Here is a 24,383-nt window from a genome sequence, read left to right as displayed (position 1 = left end):
TAGGGTATAATCCCAGCAGCGGAATTGCTGGGTCAAAGGGAAGTTCCATTTTTAGTTTTCTGAGGAAATTCCATACTGTTTTCCACAGTGGCCTCACCAGTCTGAATTCCCACCAACAATGCACGAGGGTTCCCTTTTCTCTGCATCCTCTCCAACATTTGTTTGTGGATTTGTTTATGTTGGCCACTCTGACTGGTATGAGATGGTAACTCATTGTGGTTTTAATTTGCATCTGTCTGACGGCTAGTGATGCTGAACATCTTTTCATATGTCTCTGGGCCCTCTGTATGTCTTCCTTGGACAAGTGTCTGTTCAAGTCCTTTGCCCATTTTTTAATTGGGTTGTTTGTCTTCCTGGAGTGGAGTCGTGTGAGTTCTTTATATATTTTGGAGATCAGGCCCTTGTCTGAGGTATCATTGGCAAATATGTTTTCCCATACTGTTGGTTCTCTTTGTAATTTGTTGCATGTAATTTGGTTTTCTTTAGCCATGCAGAAGCTTTTTATTTTGATGAGGTCCCATTTGTTTATTCTTTCCTTTATGTCCCCTGCTTTAGGGGACATGTCTGTGAGGATGTTGCTGCGTGGAATGTCTGAGATTTTCCTGCCAATGTTTTCCTCTAGGACTTTTATGGTGTCATGACTTATATTTAAGTCTTTTATCCATCTTGAGTTTATTTTTGTGTATGGCGTAGGTTGGTGATCGAGTTTCATTTTTTTGCACGTAGCTGTCCAGATCTCCCAACATCATCTGTTAAAGAGGCTGTTTTTGCTCCATTTTATGCTCCTGCCTCCTTTGTCAAATATTAATTGACCGTAAAGACTTGAGTTTATTTCTGGGCTCTCTGTTCTGTTCCATTGGTCTATGTGCCTGTTTTTAGGCCAGTACCAGGCTGTTTTGATTACAGTGGCCTTGTAATACAGTTTGATATCAGGTATTGTGATCCCTCCTGCTTTGTTCTTCTTTCTCAAAATTGCTGCAGCTATTCGGGGTCGTTTATGTTTCCATATAAATTTCTGAAATGTTTGTTCTATATCTGTGAAATATCTCATGGGTACTCTAATAGGGATTGCATTGAATCAATACATTGCTGTGGGTAGTATGGCCATTTTGATGATGTTAATTCTTCCAATCCGTGAGCATGGTACATGCTTCCATTTGTTTGTGTCTTCCTTAATTTCTTCCTTCAGTGTTGTGTAGTTTTCTGAGTGCAGGTCTTTTACCTCCTTGGTTAGGTTTATTCCTAGGTACTTGATTTTTCTTGTTGCTATATCAAATGGGATTTTTTTCCTGATTTTTGTGCCTAATGTGTCATTGTTGGTATACAGGAATGCCTTTGGTTTTTGGATATTGACTTTGTATCGGGCTGTTTTGCCTAATTCATTTATTAGGTCAAGTAGTTTTTTGGTGGAGTCTATAGGATTTTCCATGTACACTATCATGTCATCTGCAAACAGTGACAGTTTCATTTCCTCCGTTCCAATTTGGATGCCTTTTATTGCTTTTTCTTGTCTGATTGCTGTGGCTAGAACTTCCAGTACTATGTTGAATAGGAGTAGTGGGAGAGGACATCCTTTTCTTGTTCCTGATCTTAGTGGGAAAGCTCTAAGTTTTTGTCCATTGAGTATGATGTTGGCTGTACGTTTCTCATATATGGCCTTTATTATGTTGAGGGATGCTCCCTTTATTCCTACTTTGCTGAGTGTTTTTATCAGAAATGGGTGCTGTATCTTATCAAATGCTTTTTCTACATCTATTGATATGATCATGTGATTTTTGTCTTTGCTGTTGTTGATGTGATGTATTATGTTTATTTATTTGCGAATATTGTACCATCCTTGCATCCCTGGGATGAATCCCACTTGGTCATGGTGTATGATCTTTTTAATGTATTGCTGGATGCGGTTTGCCAATATTTTGTTGAGAATTTTAGCATCTGTGTTCATCAGCGATATTGGCCGGAAGTTTTGTTTCTTCGTTGTGTCTTTATCTGGTTTTGGGATTAGGGTGATGCTGGCTTCATAAAAAGAGTTTGGGAGACTTCCATCCGTTTGGATTTTTTTGAATAGTCTGTGAAGGATAGGGGTTAGCTCTTCCATAAATGCTTTGTAGAATTCTCCTGTGAAACCATCTGGTCCAGGGCTTTTGTGTGTTGGGAGTTTGTGGATGACTGCTTCAATTTCGTCTGCTGTTACTGGTCTGTTCAGGCTTTCTGCTTCTTCTTCATTCAGTTTTGGAAGATTATATTTTTCTAGAAATGTGTCCATTTCACCTAGGTTTTCAAATCTCTTGGCATACAGTTCTTTGTAGTAATTTCTTACAATCCTTTGTATTTCTGTGGTAATAGTTGTAATCTCTCCTCTTTCATTTCTAATTGTGTTTATTTGGATCCTCTCTCTTTTTTTCTTGATGAGCCTACTTAAAGGCTTGTCGATTTTGTTTATCTTTTCAAAGAACCAGCTCCTGGATTCGTTGATCCTTAGAATTGTGCTTTTAGTCTCTTAGGTCATTTAACTCTGCTCTGATCTTGGTTATTTCCTTCCTTCTGCTTGCTCTGGGCTGTCTTTGTTGTTGTTCCTCCAGTTCTTGTAGGTGTAGGGTTAGGTTGTTTGTTTGAAATGTTTCTATCTTTTTAAGGTAGGCCTGTATTGCTATGAACTTCCCTCTCAGGACTGCCTTTGCTGTGTCCCATAGGTTTTGGGTTGTTGTGAGTTCATTTTCATTTATTTCCAGAAAGTTTTTGATTTCTTCCCTAATCTCGTTCTTGACCCATTCATTGTTTAATAGCATGCTCTTCAGTCTCCATGATTTTGAGTGTTTTGGGTTTTTTCCTTTGGGGTTGGTTTCTAGTTTCAGTCCCTTGTGGTCAGAGAAAATGCTCAATATGATTTCAATTTTCTTGAATTTGTTGAGGCTTGCTTTGTGTCCTATCATGTGGTCTATCTTTGAAAAAGTTCCATGTACACTTGAAATGAATGTGTATTTTGCTTCTTTGGGATGAAAAGCTGTATAGATATCAGTTAAGTCCATTTCCTTTAGGGTATTGTTAAGTGACACAATATCCTTGTTGATATTTTGTTTGGAAGACCTGTCCATTTTTGACAGTGGGGTGTTAAAGTCCCCTACTATAATTGTGTTGCTGTCAATATCTTTCTTGAAGTCCTCCAAGATTTTCTTTATGTATTTGGGTGCTCCTTTGTTGGGTGCATATATATTTACAATGTTTATGTCTTCCTGGTGGATTCTTCCTTTGAGTGTTATGAAGTGACCTTCTGGGTCTCTCTTTATGGCCCTTCTTTGGAAGTCTATTTTGTCTGATATGAGTATTGCTACCCCTGCTTTTTTTTTCCTGTCCATTTGCTTGGAAAATTTGTTTCCAGCCCTTCACTTTCAGTCTGTGTAAGTCTTTTGTCCTGAGATGTGTCTCTTGTAGGCAGCATATGTGTGGGTCCTGTTTTCTTATCCATTCAGCTATTCTATGTCTTTTGATTGGAGCATTTAATCCATTTACGTTTAAGGTTATTATCGATAGGTAGTTATTCATTGCCCTTTTTCCCTACCTGTGTTCCTCTCTCTTTCTCTTTTCCTTCCTTTCCTTAAAGCAGTCCCTTTAGCATCTCTTGCAGAGCTGGTTTGGTGGAAGTGTATTCTTTTAGACTTCTTTTGTCTGGGAAGTTCTTTATTTGGCCTTCTATCTTGATTGAGAGCCTTGCTGGGTAAAGTAGTCTTGGTTGCAGGCCTCTGGTTCTTATTACTTGGAATATTTTCTGCCATTCTCTTCTGGCTTGGAGTGTTTCCATTGAGAAGTCAGCTGCTAACCTTATTGCGGCTCCCTTGTATGTTACTTCCTGTTTCTCCCTTGCTGCCTTTAAGATCCTTTCTTTGTCTTGGAATTTTGCCATTTTAATTATGATGTCTTGCTGTAGGCCTCTTTGGGTTCCTCTTGCTTGGGACTCTCTGTGTTTCCTGGATTTGGGTGACTTTTTCTCTCCTCAGATTAGGGAAATTTTCCATCATTACTTTTTCAAACAGGTTTTCTATCCCTTGCTCTTCTTCTTCTCCTTCTGGTATTCCTATTATATGGATATTGTTACATTTCATGTCGTCCTGCATTTCCCTTAACCCCTCTTCATTCTTTCTGAGCCTCTTTTCCTTTTCTTGATCTTTCTGGGTGTTTTTTTCTACTTTGTCCTCCAGCTCGCTGATCTGATCCTCTGCTTCATCAAGTCTGCTTTCATTCCTTCTACTGTGTTCTTCAGTTCAGAAATTGTATTCTTCATTTCCTCTTGGCTCTTGTTGATAGTTTCTATTTCCTTTTTCATGTTGATGTAGTTTGCAGTGAGTTCATTGTAGTTTCCCTGTAGTTTCTGGTGGTTCTCTTTGAGCTCAGAGAGCTCAGTGAGCTTCCTGATAACCATTGCTTTGAACTCAGTATCTGATAGTTGACCTGCTTCTTTTTCAGTTAGCATTCTTTCTGAGGCTTCCTCCTTTGTTTTCATTTGGGGATTGTTTCTTTGTCTTCCCATTTTTTGTGAGACTTTTCTTGTTAGCCTCTGCTTCTTAAATTGATCTATTCTGACTCCCTGGGTTTATGGTATGAACTTCTATGGTAGAATGCCAGTGGGATTCAGTGGTGCTGTCTCCTTAATCTCCTGTGCTCACTGGTCTTCAGCTGACATTTATGGGTGTAACACGGTCTAACTCTGGTCTTTTCAGCACTCCAGGTTTTCTTGTCTCACCTGTGGGAAAAAGAGAAAGGGGGGGGAGGAAGGAGGGAAAAGGGGAATAGAAAAGGAAAGGAAGGAAGGGAGAGGGAATAAAGAAAGATCAGAGGCAAGAGAAGAAGGAATTTTAACAAAAATTAAAACAACAGAATAAATAAAAGAAGGCAGGAAGAAGGAATAAAAAAGGTAAAGGATGGGAGGAAGAAGGAATAAAAAAAAGAAAGAAGGACAGAAAGGAAGAAGGAATTCAGGGGGAAAGAAGGAAAGAAAAAAAAAGTCTTCTGCTGGCTTTAAACCCGTCAGGTTAGTTCTGCTGGTCCTCCTGTCTGTGGAACGGGAGGGGGTGGTTGGAAGGATTGGTTTAACTTTTCTCCCTTCCTGAGCCACACTCTTCGCTGTTGTTCAGCCTTCAGTCTAGTTCCTCTGGGTCCTTCTGCTCCCCACTAGGCCTTTAGTTCACCAGCTGTGCTGTCCTTGAGTTGCACCAATTAGGGGCAATTCACATTCCATCTTCTTGCTCTTTGCTGTCTTAGATGCTAGGGGCTCTGGGTGCTGCTTTGGGGTAGTTCAGCCCCCTACTGGGTTGAGTCTTTCCGGGGAATGCAGTCTCCCCTAGCCCTGCAGCTCCCCTCTGCTGGGTGTTCTGCCTTAGTCCTAGAGAGCAAGTAGGCCCTGCAGGGTTTTGTGTGCATGGGTTAGGTAGGAGTTGTAGGTGTGGTCCCTCGCAGGCAGTCAGGCAGTTGATCAGCCGTTCTGCTGCTTTGGGCCCGAGTCGCGTGGGACCGGCCAATCCAGCTGCTTTGGGCCTGAGTCGCCTGGGCCGGCAGGGCCGCTTTGCGGACTCGGGTGCGCTGTTTTGGGCCTGTGGGTGGGGCAGCTAGCCTCCGCTCCCGATACGCCACCCACCTGAGTTTTCAGGTGTGGGCCCCCAGTCCGCTAATCTGGGTGCGCACAATCGGGCTTCCGGTGAGCACTGGGGTTGCTTTTCAGCGTTCACCGTCCAGGGGCTGAGGGAGGAGGGGAGCCAGAGGCTGCGGCTGCTGTGGAGAGTTCTTTAACTAGCCCCTGAGTGCCTCTATTTTCTTTTTCTTTTTGAGAAATTCTTCCTATTCAAGCCCCCCTGGTTCAAACAAGCACCTGGCTGCTCACAGCTCAGCCTGGCTCTCTCCCAAGAACACTGCAGCAGACCCTGCGCCTGGGCCGGGGCTTCAGCCGCCCTGGTTCCCGCACAGGTCCCAGCGACCTTATTATCCTTAAGCACTCTTCTTACCGTGAGATCTTTCAGTGTCCTCTATCTTTGGTCTCTGATCATCATATATGCTGAAATACCGTTGGCTGCTCGCTCTGCTCCTCAGATCAGCTAGGTATTTCACTGGCATTGAGGGGAAGTGGACTCCGCTCCCACCTATCTCGCCGCCATCTTCCCATCTCTCACCTCGTTCTTATCTTTATATGTCTTCTGGCATGATTTCTAGTCCTAGACCCATTTTAATATCTTATATGCACACCTGTAGTTAAACTCTTCACTTTGTCTCAGAAAAATTATTGGCAGAAGCATAAAACTAAATTTAGTAAATACCACCAGATTGCTAGAAGAGAAATTGAATGTTTTTCTGTGTGTGTGTGTGTGTGTGTATTTGTTGTTGTTTTGTTGTTGTTGTTGTTTTATCTTGACCTGTCAAGACTGATTTTTTACTTCTCCAGTCATTGGCCACTCTACCTCTTTTGTACTGAGGAGACTGAGTCAGTCCTTGAGTGTTTAATGGTAACGCTGAGTTACGACTAGTGTACGGCTCTATCCATCTCAGAAGCCAAGATTTTCTTTCTTTCATCAGTGAGGCCCTATTTGTGGCTGCAAATATGAGGCTACAGTTATGTGCAAATTGGGCACTGAGTGAATTCTGTTGTCCAACGTGCAGTTAAGGTGAAATGCCTGCAACTGGAGATCTGGAGTGCGTCATGTAAGCGGTGCATCCCCTCAGTGGACTGGCTGGCTGGAGGAGCCAGGACCGTGGCAGTGTTCTAACTGTTTGCCTTTTTTTGTACAATAAAAATCTTCATTTCTTTCTCACCAAAATTCTGTGACATTACTTAGCGAAACTATTTAAGAGATTAGAAATCAGTGGAATAAGATTTTGCCAAGATAGTGGTCTCTTAGGACATTATAAATTCATAAAGCATTCAATTTTTTAAGCTAGAGGCTGTTATCCTGTGTTCTGATCTGGCTACTTTGTTTCTAATATACAAAACAATAAAACTAAATAAACGGATGTTTGGACCTGCATTTGCAGATACCCTGTAACTATCGCATGCTTTATTCATATAAAATGAAATGCTTCTATTTAAAAAAAGATAATAAAGAGACATATCAGGAATTCCCTCCACAATTTTGTAATATTTTAGACTTACTGTAACACTACAAAGCATGTGAAAAGTCTGATTTCCATGTTTGAGACATATATACATGTGTTTCATGCTTATAGGTAGGCATGACTTCAGCAGAATGTGTCTATTTGAATATTAAATTAAAGAATATTGGTCACTTTTAAGAAATTAAGACAGGCTAACATTTGGATGTTTGACCATATTATGAATATTAATGAACATTTGTGTTTTTTTAATTTTTTTATTTTAGAGAAGGATGAGACAGAGAGAGAGAGAAATCGAGATCTATTTGTTTTTCCAACAACACATGCATTCTTTGATTGATTTTTGTATGTGTCCTGACTAGGAAACAAACCCTCCTTGTTGCACCCTTGGTGTAGGAGGATGATGCTCTAACCAACTAAGCTACCTGGCCGTGGTGAACATTTGTGTTCTGATTAAAATTATTTGGATGTGAATCTTTGTAGCATATCTCAGTATGTTGTGGTGCTGATTGTGTTTCTTATATAAGTAGGGTAAAATTTTACTTGTTATTGTTCTTAGGCAATTTTTAAAAATAAACTACTCTAAAACAAAATGCAAATTAAGAAATATAAAAGCAAAATTAACTTTCATCAGTGCACACCTAAGTATGGTTATTCTGATATGTAAGTCACTAATAAAACAAGATTCCAAAATATATATGCATTAATAATTCAAATGTTTATATTTTCTATTTAAATACTTTTATTTATTTTTACATTTTTAGGTTTGCCATCAGAAAAATAATGCTGTTGGAGTTTAGGTAAGTTAAAGATCTTCACTTTGATGAAGTTAAAGATGACAACATGATAAAATTTTTAACTAAATTTTCTGTACATTTCTGTAAGTGGTTAAAAAAAATTCTAAATTTTTTAAGATTCATATTTTTGTGATTTGCTTATTTTGGAACATGTGTATGAAACCTTTGTTTTCAAAGATGATGCTCCATTGTCAGTATAACTTGTATTTTGAGTTGTTTCTCACTAATTAAGATAGTGTGTGCTTAGTTCCTCTATGATCAGTGTGAGTAAATTGGTGTGCGTTCTATAGCCCCTTTTTCCTTCCAAGCTAGGTAAGTTGTTATTATCAAGGCAGCCTTGTTCTGACCTAGCAACTTACAAATATTTCAGACTAAAGAGAAGGTACAACTTCTAGATCATGAAGATCATTAGGTTATTTTTCAACCAAGTATGGTCCATAGGCTGGCAGTGAAAGCCAGGATTGTTGCTGATGATAGTAATATTTACAGTTTATTGAATACTTGTCTTTACTAGGTAGGCACAGTGTTAAATATTTTACAGATAGAGCTCTCATAGCAATCCTGCAAAGTCAGTGTTATGCTTTCCATTTAGTGAAGGAAGAAACTGAGATCAGAGAGATTAAGTAATTTGTGGAAGATAGTGCAGTTAAGAAATGGGCAGAGCTAGGATGCCAGCGTATGATGCCAAAGCTCATTTTTCTGCTTCTCTGTAGTACCTTGAGGTTTAGTCTGCATCAGAGGTCAGATCCTCTGTACTAGTAACTGTTACTCCATACACACACACACGCAGTGGCATGAAGTAGGTGTTCTTATCATTTTTACAGAGAGAAATTAAAGTTTATAGTTGTGAATTAACTAGTAAGCTGACTGCTGACTATATCCTAAGAACTGTGTTGTTACTGAATATTTGATCTCATGTAAGGTCTAAGTAACACCAGTAAGATCTTCCTTATCTTACAGCGGAGCATACTGAGGTTAGAAATCAGACCCATCTGGCCCTTAATTAATATGCCCTTTCCACCATATCATGCGATCTTTCAAGAAGACAGGAAAAATTGACTTCCAGCCAAGATGGAGGCGTAGGTAGACACACTGTGCCTCCTCGCACAACCAAAAGAAGGACAACAGCAGTTTAAAAACAAAAAACAACCAGAACTGACATAAAATCGAAATGTCTGGAAGTCCGACGACCAAGGAGATAAAGAAGAAACATTCATCCAGGCCAGTAGGAGGGGCGGAGACAGGCAGCCAGGTGGAGAGGACTTGCCCCAAGGCAGTAGCTGGCGGACCCAGCAAGGTGGCGGATTGTGGAGTGGGGTGGGTAAAGCTGCAGCTGGCCAGTGAGGCAGCAGGTGGTGGACCCGGTGACAGACCACTCAACCCAGGGCTCCAGTATGGGGAAATAAAGCCTCAAACCACTGATTGAAAACACCCGTGGGGGTTGAGGCAGCAGCAGGAGAAACTGCCAGCCTCACAGCAGAGTTCGTTGGAGAGACCCACAGGGTCCTAGACCATATACACCCATCCACCCGGGGAAGCAGCACTAGAAGGGCGCAATTTGATTGTGGGTAGCAGAGGGAGTGACTGAAATCCAGCAGAGAGTGGAGCAAGTGCCATTTGCTCCCTCTCGGACCTCCTCACCACATATAGCGTCACAATGCAGCCACTAGTGTTACCCCATCCTGGTGAACACTAAGGCTCCGCCCCTTTACATAACAGGCGTGCCAAGACAAAAAAAATGGCCCAAATGAAAGAACAGATCAAAGCTCCAGAAGAAATACAACTAAGCAACAAAGAGATAGCCAACCTATTAGATGCACAGTTCAAAACACTGGTAATCAGGAAGCTCACAGAATTGGTTGAATTTGGTCACAAATTAGATGAAAAACTGAAGGCTATGCTAAGTGAAACAAAGGAAAATGTACAGGGAACCGATAGTGATGGGAAGGAAACTGGAACTCAAATCAATGGTGTGGACCAGAAGGAAGAAAGAAATATCGAACCAGAAAAGATTGAAGCAACAAGAATTCAAATAAATGAGGAAAGGCCTAGGAACCTACAGGACATCTTTAAACATTCCAATATCCGAATTATAGGGGTGCCAGAAGGAGAAGAGGAAGAGCAAAAAATTGAAAACATACTTGAACAAATAATGAAAGAGAACTTCCCCAATCTGGCAAAGAAAATAGACTTCCGGGAAGTCCAGGAAGCTCAGAGAGTCCCAAAGAAGCTGGACCCAAGGAGGAACACACCAAGGCACATCATCATTACATTAGCCAAGATGAAAGAGAAGGAGAGAATCTTAGAAGCAGCAAGAGAAAAGGACACAGTTACCTACAAAGGAGTTCCCATAAGTCTGTCAGCTGATTTCTCAAAAGAGACCTTACAGGCAAGAAGGGGCTGGTAAGAAGTATTCCAAGTCATGAAAGACAAGGACCTACATCTAAGATTACTGTATCCAGCAAAGCTTTCGTTTAGAATGGAAGGGCAGATAAAGTGCTTCTCAGATAAGGTCAAGTTCAAGGAGTTCATCATCACCAAGCCCTTATTCTATGAAATGTTAAAGGATTTATCTAAGAAAAAGAAGATAAAAAATATGAACAGTAAAAATGACAGCAAACTCACAGTTATTAACAACCACACCTAAGACAAAAGCAAACTAGGCAAACAACTAGAACAGGAAGAGAACCACAGAAATGGAGATCACATGGAGGGTTATCAACTGGGGAGTGGGAGGGGGAAGGGGGGAAGGTTCAGAGAATAAGTATAAATGGTAGGTGGAAAATAGACAAGGTGAGGGTAAGAATAGTATAGGAAATGTATAAGCCAAAGAACTTACATGTATGACCCATGGGCATGAACTAAAGGGGGGGAATGTGGGAGGGAGGGGGTGTGCAAGATGGAGTGGAGTGAAGGGGGGGAAATGGGATAACTGTAACAGCATGATCAATAAAATATATTTTTTAAAAATTAAAAAAGTAAAAGGGCAAAAAAATAAATTGAGAGGATGCTGATATACAACAGGGATTAATACTATGGTTCTGGCAGATATCAGATACCAAGAGCAATGCAGGAACTGAGGGAGAAAGCAACAGAGCAGAGTGAGGTACCAGCAACAGTGAACAATTTGTAATAACTGGGAAACTGGGTTGTTACCTTTCAGGAACTTTTATGTAATTTCTATGTGTGAATATAGATTTTGAACAGAGCAGCAAAGAAAGAGTGAAGATCTTAAGATTTGCGGAAGAAAAAAAAAGACTACTCAAAGTGGAACACGGAAAATAGATTGAATGTAAAGTTCTCAATTGTAGTAATAGAGAAGATAGTAGTGAGATGAATAATAAAAACAATAACTATCAGCCTAGAAAGAATTCTATAACTAGCTAAACATTCATGAAATAAAGATATTCCAGACACATTAACATCAATAGGCTGTTAAAAAAAAACATTAATAGGCTGTTGCTAACAGAATTTCTAATGGACATAATTCAAGGAAAAGGAATTTAAACTTGTAAGAAAGGAATGAAATGAATTGTCATGCATTTTATTTATGGAAGAGCATGCTACTCTGTAACTTGGAGGCTTTTGACCATTATTTTGAGTAAAGTATTATCTAATTTCTTAGGTTCTCACAAATTAAGCAAGAAGGATTGCTAAAGATAGACTCATGGAAATACCAATGTGAGCAGACCTTTGAAGCACAGAAGTAGTGGGAAAATTATAGCACATAGCAGAATCTGAAACACTTCCCTGTGTGTGTGCCCATGCGTGTATAAGCAATTGAAATGTTATGCATGTGAATAATTTAAAGCAGGAACAAAAAGTCCTGCTTTTTATTTTATTAGTGCTTTACAGTACAGCCCAGTACAGTAATTAATGCTTACAGCTTTCCTGAATGATAAGAAATGACTAAGTTATGTTTTGTAAATTAGAAATACGTAATTTGTTTAAGGAATATTTTCACCAAGGTCTTAAAATAAGAATTTTGGCATCTTGAGGGGAAAATGCCAGTTATCTTGAACTATGTTGAATACCTTATAAATTAAAGATTACAAAGACTCTTTGTTATCTTTCTTAGTTTCTGGAAGTCACTTGGTTCTGATTGGAGTTAGTGGTAACTTTTCTAATACATTTATCTTTGAAACTGCCCATCTTATCATTTTGTTTTAGAGTTGATATTTGCTAGGTATTTGTACTTTTTACTCTAGAGAGAGCCTTAGATAAGGGAATATCTAGTGTTCTGATGGTGATAATAACATGTCAGTAACTTTTGATGTATTTCTATTTAAAATATAAGACTCATTCTCCAAAACTGAATTTGCTATACATAAGTTTGTAGTAGGTAGCAGTGACCTAGATTACATGTAAATCTGTGAAGGATTCTCAAATTATAATTGTAGATATTCAAAATGTTTTTAGAGAATTGTAAGAAATTATGCCTTTTCAGGTGAGTAACATTACAAGTGTTACCAACTAATGAAATATTCTGTGCCTTTTCACTCTTCACAGCCAGTATCTTGAAAATTACCTCTGGATGAATTACTCTCCAGAAGTGTCCAGCAAGGCCTATTTGATGTCAATCTGTTGTATGGTGAATGAGAAGTTCAGAGAAAATGTCCCTGCATGGGAGGTAACAGATTTAAGTGACTTCATATTGTGCTCACTTACGCCATTCATTACAAAATAGCAGAACTTTGTACTGATAATAAATAATGCTTTTAGAACAGCACTTTACCCAATACTAAAGTAGATGTTGAGATAAGGAATAGATATATGAAAAGTAATACTAGATTTCATTTGGGTTCAATGCTTTCTTCAAACTAATTTACTATTAATTAAAAAGTTATGAATGTGGAGTTATTTTTCAGCTTTGTGCTTGAAACAAAGAATGACATGGATTACATAGACCCTCACATCACATGAAGGAAGTTTATATTAATTGGTGCAAACAGATGGTGCTCAAATGAGCTAATATTTTCCAGGGCCTTGTTTCCCACCTAGAAGTGCAGATATGTGTTTGTAGTTCTACATGTATAAAATAGTGTTTCCAAAGTCAAGACAGATGTTTATTTTGAGATTTCAGTTTTCTCTGTCTCTGATTTGGGATCTGTTTTTCTCCTTTGAAATTTCTAATAGACTGACATTTCTCTTTGTGCTTAGTGTAATGGAGGTGTGGTCAGTAGAGGTTCAAAGTGTAGATTTCCTTTAGCCACCACAAAATGGTCAGCTCATCAAGAGTTTTTTCCCTTTCAGTCATTCTTTTTTAAATGAAGAAAAGGCAGGGATATTTGTCATCTCTTTTGAGTGGATGGTCTCTAAAGTAAAAAAGTGGTACTCTTTAAGATAAAACTGTGGTCACTTCTGTCAAATATTCATTAAGTTACTACATCTTATGGCAGGTGAGAGCCCAAACTAAAATACAGGCCTTGTATCTCATTGAGAGATCTTAGGAATTTGAAGTTGCTTCCAACTATTGTACCATGGGAAAGGAGAGGGAAAATCTTTTGATCCAGAGAATGGCCTGATCAATTTGTATATTATAAAGACCACTTTGGTGATTTGAGATAGAGAAGTGACAATACAGATTAAGGGAAGAGGTTACACAGAAATTTAGAAAGTGGAGTTGATTGGGTTTGATAATTGCTATAGCATTAGAGAAAGGTACTATTTTTAATAACCTTCTAGGTTTGGGCAACTGAATATAGATGATAATGCCACTTACCAAGATAGGTAAAAGAGGATTGAGAAATACTTTGGAGGGTATGAAATTGTTTACCGGGTTTAAGTTGCCTTTGGGATATCCAGATGAAATTATCTAGTAGACAGGAATGCAAAGATTTCTGTAACTATCAATAGTCCAGAAACTTCTTTTGACTTGCTACCATTAATTATAAGTAAGCAAATAAACTTTGTGTGATTATTTGTTTTTTTAAGATTCCTAAAAAGTCTATCAGTGGTTGCTTAAGGGAGAAAAAGAGGTGAGCAAGCCGTTTCAAAATGAATTTTTATTTTTTCTCTTTTCAGACTTTTAAGAAGAAGCCAGACCACTTCCCGTTCTTTTTCAAGTGTATCTTGAAGGCAGCGTTGGCTGAAACCGACGGTGAATTCTCACTGCACGAACAGACAGTCTTACTGCTTTTTCTTGATCATTGCTTCAATAGTTTGGTAATCTTCCTTTATCTTTCAGGAGAGCTTTCAGGTTTTCTTGTTCTTGTACGTGGAATGTAGATGAGATCACCTCTGTAGCCAGCTCTTCATTCATAGCAGTGCAGAAGGAGGATAATGCTAAGAGCCTAATTTCAGCCACTTCTTAATAAACAATTTTATAAGACCTGTTTGCTTTTTAATAGATATGGACTTTAATAGGTGTGGTCTCCTTTTTTCTGTTAGACTCTAAGAAAAATGATAATGAGAATGGAAATTCTCCAAGGTAGAACAGCAGAGAGTCCAGTTAATAGGAACTCCGAGTAATGAGGTCTGTGCTGTGAGCTGCTCACAAGAACGGTCTCATGGCCCTTCGCTCACACCTCATGCCCATTCGGGCAGGTTGGCAGGAGAGCCGCTTTGAATTGACTGAGCAGGGGTGCTTGAGGATGATCTTTGAAAATCTCTTGGGTTTATGTAATACATTTCTAATCCTTCATAAGATTATCTTCTAAAAAATTAAATAGTTACAATAATTAATATTTTATGTGTGCTTCCCTACTGTGGTTATCTGAAGGTACGTACCCATTTATTTAAAGAAAAGTGCTTCTGATTCATAGTGCACTTATGCCCCTGCAGGGGAATGCATGGGGTTGTGTGTTACCCTGAAGACTGAACGTCAATAGAGGAGTGGCTGTTACCTGTTTCCATGTACTACCTCACATGGATCTTGTAAACGCATGAAAAAATAGATTTATGATGCCCTAGTGAATGCCACTATTACCCTTTAATATTGATTAAACTAAACAAAGCAAATACAAATTTAGATAGATGTGATTCCTTATCAAAAATTGAACAGAAACAAGAATTAATTTGTATTAGTTTGGTGCTAGGTTTGATGAACTTAAAAGCTAGCTTATTGAAATCTTTTTTTTTTTTTTCGGTTTACTATCAATTCTCTTTATCTGACGTAGTTCTTTAAAGCTTCGAACACTGAATTAGACAAAACTGAACCATTGCTCCTAAGGAAAAATACAGGATTATTAGGATAAGCAAGCCTTTCTAGTTACAACATTTTCATCAACCAATCAATACATCCTCTTGTTTTATGTGTGTTTCTGTTTAAAGATACATTTTGTAATACATATTGCTGATTCATTGATGTTGAACTCACGGCAAATGGTGCTACAACTTATATCTGAACAAACCTTAGATAAAACACGTTTTCAAGGTAAGGCACATCACAGGCGCACTAGACAATGCTTCAGCCCTGTGGTTGAGGGTCATTTTAAATAACAGCCACCAACAGAAAGCACAAAAATGTGAAAACGTGGCAGTAAACAGACCACAGGTGCAAACACAAGGCCTGCGGGCCAAATCCGATCCCCCACCTTGTTTTAACTGTTCCTGCACCTTGTTTCTACCCAGCGGCGGTGCTGAGCTCTCACTGAGCTGTTAAGGAGTAGTTACATTTATATAGTCCTAAAATCACATTTGGCCCTTTGAAGGCAACCGTGAGGCTGATGTGGCCACTGGTGAAAGTGAGTTTGACATCCATGCAATAGACTATGACACTTTATAGAAGAGCTGAAACGAGAAGGCAGAGCTGAAAATGTGCATGTTGGGCAATTCACATTTTTCACTGCTGTGAGCTGTGAATGGCTGTGAAAGTGTGAGGAGTATTGAATTTGCAGTTACAAATACGTTTCTGCAAGGAAGTGAATTCCTGAATGCAGAATTTGCAAATAATGAGGATTGATTATATCTTTTAAAACAAAGTATTGAACTTCTTAATATTACAATATCATTAATTTGAAAGTATTGGTAGCATGTTCTTCCTCGACCCCTCTTCCTCTGGGACTTAAAAAGGCATATGTAAAGACTTAGGTTAAAATACTGGTGCTGTTTATATACTTGTTTTCTTCATGTTTTAAACAGGAAGTAGACTTGATACGAAGTCAAGTGCAGCAGCTTATCTCCCTCCCAATGTGGATGGGCTTACAGCCTGTAAGTATCTAATTTCAGAAACTTACTTGTATATATAAATGTAATTGGTTTTAGACTACGTAGCTTTAATATAAAATGGTAGCTAAAAATCCTCTTTCCTGCTTAAAAAGAAATTATCTATTTACTATGCATTAATTCAATCATCGATGTAGTTTTTTAGGGGTTCTTTTTTTAAGATTTTATTTATTTATTCTTAGAGAGGGGAAGAGAGTGAGAAAGAGAAACATCAATGTGTGGTTGCCTCTCACATGCCCCCTAGTGGGGACCTAGCCCGAAACCCAGGCATGTGTCTTAGACTGGGAATCAAACTGGTGACCCTTTGGTTTGCAGGCCAGCACTCAGTCCACTGCGTCACACTAGCCAGGGCTAGTTTTTTAGTTTTAAAGTTCTTATTTGCAAGTTTATATATTTTACCTAATTTTAGTATAGTAAGGTGAAATAAGGTATTATCTATTTAGCTCGTATAGAAGGGCCTTGATTTAGCAAAATATGGTTTATTCTTATGTCTTTGGATGAGACTCAGTACAGAATTTAATTTTTACCTTCCTGGATTGGAATATACAATCAGCTATAGGAGAAGGTGTGGATCATGTTTAACATTGATGACTTCATTTTTCATCAGATCCTTATTAGAAATACTTACTGGTATCAAAGTCAGACTAACAGATCTTAGTGACTAGAGTTAAAATTATAATACTTTATTCAGTATTCCATTTCCTGCATGTGAGTGATTTTTCAGACACTTAGATATGCAAGCTCATTCATAGGTACCAGTTGATGGGGATGAAAGCAGACCCATAATAATTAATAAGTTAAAAACTGTAAGTGCCATAAGAAAGAATATGGGGATGTGGACATTACCTTGTTTACTTATAATATCTGTTTTGTGTCCATTGTTTGAGACTCATTTTTCAAACTTTTTCCATCATTTTTGCTCATAAGTGTTAATTTCATATTTTTCACAATGAAATTAATTTTAGAAAAAAGAAAGGAATTTAAATGACTTTTGAGCTTAAAAATCTTGACTAGAAAGGCAGTTTCTTTTGTCTTAGTTCTTCTGTTAACTAGTGTTAGAATTGAACAGTTTTTAAAAATATAGTTCCTAGTTTCTTAGTTTTCAGGTTTTACCCCATTGCTCTGTATGGCATTCATAGATTAGGAAACTGATAGTTGATCTAATCTTCATGCTTGTCAGCTGTGAGGTTACTAGTGATTTAATATCTTACTATTCTTTCAGGCACGATTGGAATTAGAATTAAAGAAGACACCTAAGCTAAGAAAATTCTGGAACTTGATTAAAAAGAATGATGAAAAGATGGATCCAGAAGCAAGAGGACAGTATGTTGCCAGAGCTTTGTTCCCCGTTAGTTTATTATGCTGGGTTGTGGGTCTGAGATGCTGTTGACTTGTTTGTTATTTCCTTTACATGGTGCTAAACCAAGTAGATGGTTAAGAAGTGTGTTTGCCACTTTTTTCTTCTTTCTTTTCTCTCTGGCCCCGGTATAAATCTGTCCATGGTCTTCTCCCTGCTGTTGTTCATAGTCTGTCTGCCATGCACGGGTCGCAATTTGCTCTACAATCTTCAGGCTATCACTCTAACTTTCCTTTGTTTTTCTTATTCCCTCATTCTTAACACTGACTTGTATACATTTCAACCATCATTCATTCATTCATTCAACAAATACTGAGTGTTCATTATTTTGCCTTATGCTATTGCGGGTATAGGAAGTATAGCAGAGCACATAATGGAAAGGAATTCCTGCTCTTGTGGAACTTACATTTTAGTTGGGGAAGACAGCAATCCACAGATGGATTATATAGCATCTTAGATGGTGATACATGTGAAGGAGAAAAGCAAATCAAGTGTAAAGACTAAAGCAGCAGGTGAGGGTTTGGGGTTATTTTAATAGTAATTATTATTGATTGGATAAAAGTCTGGTAGCGAGTATTCATCGAGGAGAGTTCTATTAGTAGGACACAGGGGAAGGATCTCCATCCCCGGAGAGATTTCTGTCTGTCTGTTGAGGCTCAATGGTCTAATTGTGCTTTTGCCTTACTTCACGACTGTTCCAGCAGTAATCGTTTTTCTTTCCCCACCTTTAACTGCTTTTTTTCCACTCCTTTTGGACTAATTACATGATATCTTTGCATCACTTGAGTACTTTTTTAAAAAACCCTCTATTTCTATTACCTCAATAGAAATCTCTTAAATCTGTGTGTCCCTGACGTTTATGCTTTCATGTCTTTGTGTAAGTCTTTGCTCTTACACTTCTGTTTGGATGCATTGCCACGAACTTCAGTTTGGCTTAACACAATAATACTCATTGTTTTTTCCTCCCAAACTCACCTTTCTGCCCAGTTTCTCTAAATTCTTTCAGCCACTTGGGCTTGGAACAGTAATTCTATGACTAGCTGTTTATATCCAGTCAGCCAGTCCTATTGAATTCATCTTTTGTCCTTCATCTTCTTTTTTGTCTATTCACACTGCTGTTGTCTAATTGAGGCTTTTATGGGATGGGGGGAGTAGGGGGGCCAAAAAAACCAGGATTGTCTTCTGGAGGGTGGGCCTATTGTAGTACAGGCTTCCCCCACTAAGTCAGTGTTCTAGAAACCCATCTCTACCAGTGTACCAGTGTACCAACTGGTGGCCTTGTGAGAGACTCAGTTCGACTACAGTGAAATTTTTTTGAAGACTCGTTCAAACGTTTGCCCATTTCATGATGGGGGATTTACTAGTGCACCTGTCCACACCATGCTGAGTGTTCAGCAGTTTTGGCACAAAAATGGCCTGACCTTTTTGCCCCACCCTCCGTATTCACCCAATCTAGCCCTGAGCGACTTTTTGTTTGTTTGTTTCTCTGGATGAAAAATGTCCTCAAAGAGAAAAGGTTTACAGTTGTGGAAAAGGTGAGACAAAAAACAGCAGAAGCACTAAAAGGCATCAAAATCAATGAGTTCAAAAACTGTTTTGAGCAGTGGAAAAAAGTCTCTATGGGTATATTGCATCAAAAGGAGAGTACTTTGAAGGTGACTGAAGTTTAAACGTGTAAGAATAAATAACTAATATTTGATAAATAAATTCCAGGGTTTTGGATACATGTCAGCCTAATGACTAAACCACTACAATAAATTCCTATTCAATGTTTCTTCTAGATTTCCCACAATAATGAGCCTAACTAGCCATCAGCTATGTTTATTTTGTCATATTCCTACTCACAAGCTCTCAGTGGTTTTCTAGTTCCCATAGGATAACCTCTAAACTTACAGGGGCATTTGAAAACCTCCAGCCATTTCTTGTGACTCTCCCCAATCACTACACTAGTCTGTTCATTGTTTCTTAAAAATCCTCCTTCCCTGAGTGCCCTTTCCCCTCCACTCCATTTGATCAAAGGTTAACCTTCTAAACACTCTTCCAGACCCCACTGCTTTAGGCCACAGTGCTTTCTTGTGAATTCCTGAAACACACTGTGGTTTTTATTGAAACCCACCAATGGTTAGATTAAATGTTACAGTTGTTTAGGGCAGCAATTTACAATGGGTATGCCACAAGAATTTTTGAAACATGCTGTACCTGCTATTTATTTTACATAAGAAGAAAAGAGAAATGGAATATTTTAACATTGTAAGAAAGGCTTGTTCAACCTTTTTCACTTTTGAAATAATTATTTTTCAAAATAATTGGCCAATGTTATATCTTTGATTTTAGAGCCTATCAAGAAAGAAGATTCCTTTCACAACTCATCCAGAAGTTTATCTCTGTGCTAAAATCAGTCCCACTTTCTGGTAACTATCTTCTTTTACTCAGCTTATTTGTGAAGTTACTGAGATGCACCTATAGGACTTACTAATCTTTACTCCAAAAACTGCTCTTAGAATAATTTTAAATTATAATGACAAAGTGTATGTCCTCCCCTTTTCAAGTATATTACCCATGTAATATTAAATTCACATATATTGAAGACATCAGCAGGATAATTAAAATGTTCATTTATTTAGTAAATATTTTTGAGTTTCCTGTAAGACGCAGGTCCTGAGCAAAGGAGCTAGGACAGCGTGGTAAACGAGACAGCCACAAACCCTGCCCGCATGGCATTTACAGTATGGTGCCGAACAGTGTTTTCAAGTGACGTCCCATTCTGTCTGCAGAGGGAGAGAATTGCTTTCAGGTATAAGGTATAAGACGAAATGGAAAGAATTTCCCTCCATTGTGGCCCCCTTTTATTAATGAAACCCACAAAAGTTTATACTATGCAGAGTATACACTTTAAAATACATCACGATTACACTCTATACAGACACATATGTGTGTGTGTGCTGTACATTGGGGTGCATATGTGTGTTACATGCTTACAGGTCAAGCAGGGCCAATCACTTTATGCTGGTTTTGCAAGATTCTTATAAACATTTGTGAATGCAAATAGAATGTTGTTTACTTAATAAAGGTGTATATATGCTATGTAAGAAATGTCATTGGTTAATAATATTTTATCCCTAACCGGAATGTAATCTAAGAACAGCTCCATAGATATAACATAGTTTTATGTTGGCATCAAAAATTAACAGCTTTGTTTAAACTAAAAGTACAATAGAATTACTTATAAATGCTGACCCTCCAAATATTTTACAACTGAAAATCATGCTATAATTCAGTGAGGAAGAGTACTAATGTTGTAAATCAGTTGTATCTGATTAGGGGCATAATATTACTATCAGCATCACTATAAAGAAAAAATATCATTTGTTTACAATCTAAGTCACTTAATTATTAGTATATTTAAATCTTTCAGTTAAGAGGACTTAGATTTGATTTTCTTATATCAATTAGTAATAATGAGTGCTTAGAACTACAAATATATGTAATAATTAGGTCATAAAAAATTGATGTCTCTAGCTATAGAATGTTTATCTGTGGTCATTTAGAAAGGTTTGATAGTCAAGTACCAACAACATAGGGCCTACAGTAAGTTTATTTACTAACTGTTGCATTGTTATTTCTGTGTTGTCAGAAAACAAAATATTTTAGATTGATCTTGAGTTTCAAACAAAATTTATTAACTTGCTGCAAAGGAAGAAACAAGATGTTGAAAACTGTGGGTTCAGGAAGGGTATAAAGATGGATGGATTATATAGTTGAGTTGGGAAACAGAAAACTGATTTTTAAAAGAATAAGAAGAATTATAGTTCCATTCCACATGTCATTGAAAACACCATGTCTTTATCAGTTGTTATAAAGGAAGTCTGTGTAGGATAATCTGAGATGCCAGGGTGGCTGTCAGAAGGAAGGAAAAAACAGCTATACATGGTAAGAAGCCAATGATAGGGTGTATTGATGTCTGAAATTGGAATCACAAGCTTTTAGCTCTAAACAATATGCCCAGTAGGGCCACCTAATTTAAAAACATGCAGCTTCATCCGTCAGAGCACAGAAGTTGAGTGCCAACCATCTTATTCAAACTTTAAATAATACATTGCTAGTAACTTTTCAACCTATAAATAAAAATACCAAATACACAGTTTGCTCACATTTTAAGTATTAGGCAAAAATATTTTTTTCCTTCGTCAGTAATAAGAACAAAAGATACAACAGAGGACTGGTTTGAACGGATTTAATTTAAAAGTTGCTCCTTTAAATTCTTGAGTTTCAACAGCTGTGTGACCTAGTCTATCTCACAGGAAACCTGGGCTCCAGCTCTGTCCAGCCATGACTTTGTTCTACATTTTTATCGAGTCACTTCCTCTGGCCCTCAGTTTCTCACCTAGAAAATGGAAAGCTAAAAAAGAGGTTCTGTAAGGTCTCTTCCAGCTATGAAATTCTATGGTTATGTGATTTTAGGGTCTGGATTGTGGGCATGGAAAAGTTCCAGTTAACATTTCCGTATACTAGTCACAAAAGTATCCACCTTTTTTTCATCATGTAAAGCCTTCCCTTTTCCTGTAAACCAGAAATAAATCCAATAAGTGGATTTATTTAAGCATTTGTCGGGTGCCTTCTACAGGTCTAGCAAGTGCTGCGTTAGTTGCTGGGAGTCCTTATACTAAGCAGCAGTAGGGACCCTGAAATTATCTCCTTTTTGGTTGAAACAATCTTGGCTGGACGGTTTTAGCTGGTAAAATGGTAGACCATTTCCTGGCATGGGAGGGTGGAGGATGGGGGACTTGTATTTGGAAAGAATGTCATGTCACAATGTTGTAATTATGTGAAAACAAAATGTAAATTTTTTAAAACAGTACATTAATGCTCATGAATAATGTAAGATAGTGATTTAAAAAATATTTTGTTGCTCTGTGTCATTGACATTTTAATGTTAAAGGAATACATGCACAGTAGGGAAAAAGGTCATAAAAAGTATCCCTTTAATTAGTTTGGTGTATATCTTTCCCACCCAGTTTTTAATGCATTCTAAGGTATCTTTGTATGTGCACATGTACACATATATGTATGTGTTTATGCATATAAAGAAGTTCTAGCCCTGGCTGGTGTGGCTCAGTGGATTGTCAGCTTGCAAACCAAAGGGTCACTTCAATTCCCAGTCATGGCATATGCCTGGGTTGCAGACCACGTCCCCATTTGGGGGCGCACAAGAGGCAATCACACACTGATGTTTCTCTCCCTCTCTTTCTCCCTCCCTTCACCTCTCTCTAAAAGTAAGTGAATAAAATATTTTTTAAAAGAAGTTCTAGAAGCTTAGTATGTGAAGACAATATGAAAAGTAGGGCAAGAACTAATATAGAACTGCCTTTCTAGTTTTTATTTCAAGTTTTTTTAATCGAATTATTATTACAGATTTTTAAAAGTTAACACTAAAATACTTTTGCAAATCTTCTTTTTATAATAATTCTGATCCAATTTTCATTTTCTCATATTTGTAGAGCTAGATATAAGAAGGCCTGCCTTTTTGTGAAATCTGCGGGAGGTCCTTACTCTGATCGTAGTTCAGTCCTGATGAACAAGAGACAAGTGGTCTTGTTTAAATAACTGCCAATTTTAGAATAGAGTGCTGCAGACTAACCTAAGTGAGAAGATTACAACCTGTTTTCTCTGTTATGTCTAGAACCTGTCACTATGGACAAAGTTCATTACTGTGAAAGATTCATTGAACTTATGATTGATCTAGAGGTAAGAAATGCGCAGTTACTTTACTGTGACACAGTCATTTTAAGGAGGCTAAGATTAAGCATATGATTATATGTGAATATTTTTTTATCACCTCAGACTGGCCTTTGCATTTATTTCAAGGTGTCTTAGAGAAGCAAGTCAAAAGCAGTTGACTCTTGAAGTTTTCTGGTGGCTGCCGTTTGTAGGAAAATGGTACTCAGTGCGGTTGTTAACAACCACCGCGAGCAGCTGCCACATTTCAGTCCCCGCACAGAGTCTTAGGCAGGGCCAGAGTCATGGCTTTGTGACCGTCTCTGTAATAATCTCACTTTTTAAATTCGCCTACTATGGTTGATGAAGAAAGGTGCAGCTGCTATTGTCAATTTTTTAAATTAAGATTCTTAAAAAAAAGATTTCATACTAGTAGGTAAAAGATTTTGATGGAAAGTTCAGATGCAGAGTTGCTGTATTTCAGATTGAATTTGTTTTCTTTCCTTTCCCTCTTTAATGAAGGAAATTGAAAGAAAATCCTTTCTGTTTGTTCCTCATCTGGAAAGGTAGGGTGGTTTCTTGACAGGACGATTAGAGTGTTGGACTGGCAGTCATTTATGAGCCCTTCATTCAAGTTCTCGCTCTGCCAGGGACTGATTTATAGCCACTGAGGATCTCAGTAACCTCACCTAGAGAATGAGGGTGTCTGACTGCATCAGTGGTTTCCAGACTGACTGGCACAGTTTCGCCGTATTGTCTTGCTGGCCGCCGTAGGGGATGTAGGAGGTGGAAACTGAAAAAGGAGCCTCCACTCAGGGCTACTCACTCCCTTTTTTTCTCAAAGCAGCTCCATTTTTAATCCTACACACTGTACATACTGGGATTTCACACAGGGTTTGTTTGAAAACTACTGGCTGAGACATCTGAGATTTTTTTCAGTGCTGTATTTTTTGAGAAATGATAACACTGATTTTATTTACAACATGGACCTTGCTTTGTGCACGAAGTCTTTGGGAGACTGGAGGGTACTTTGGATATGATTAACATTTTCGAATAAGTGATTTTCACCTCTAGCTGCAGAAAACCTATAAACTTATTGCAGTGTGTTTATGCTTTTCTAGGCCCTACTCCCCACAAGGCGCTGGTTTAATACCATCCTGGATGACAGCCACCTTTTGGTTCACTGTTCCCTTTCCAATCTTGTTCGTAGGGAAGAGGATGGCCATCTTTTTTCCCAGGTGAGCATTTATGTATCT

At 38.2% G+C, this 24,383-nt stretch overlaps 1 protein-coding gene across 1 annotated transcript in view; it reads left to right on the top strand.

Moving 5' to 3' along the window:
• Positions 1 to 24,383, top strand: part of AQR (aquarius intron-binding spliceosomal factor) — a 112,721-nt gene that overhangs the window by 16,482 nt on the left and 71,856 nt on the right. Inside the window, exons 4-11 of the mRNA XM_024567336.4 lie at positions 7,857 to 7,892; positions 12,399 to 12,519; positions 13,914 to 14,054; positions 15,972 to 16,040; positions 17,278 to 17,378; positions 19,747 to 19,823; positions 23,093 to 23,157; positions 24,249 to 24,365. Coding sequence (XP_024423104.1) covers positions 7,857 to 7,892; positions 12,399 to 12,519; positions 13,914 to 14,054; positions 15,972 to 16,040; positions 17,278 to 17,378; positions 19,747 to 19,823; positions 23,093 to 23,157; positions 24,249 to 24,365 — 727 coding nt within the window. The remainder of the gene's footprint in view (positions 1 to 7,856; positions 7,893 to 12,398; positions 12,520 to 13,913; positions 14,055 to 15,971; positions 16,041 to 17,277; positions 17,379 to 19,746; positions 19,824 to 23,092; positions 23,158 to 24,248; positions 24,366 to 24,383) is intronic.

The sequence above is a fragment of the Desmodus rotundus genome, chromosome 7 (genome assembly GCF_022682495.2).
Source record: "Desmodus rotundus isolate HL8 chromosome 7, HLdesRot8A.1, whole genome shotgun sequence".
In the NCBI taxonomy this organism is placed as follows: Eukaryota; Metazoa; Chordata; class Mammalia; order Chiroptera; family Phyllostomidae; genus Desmodus; species Desmodus rotundus.
This window is presented reverse-complemented; position numbering and strand designations above follow the sequence as displayed.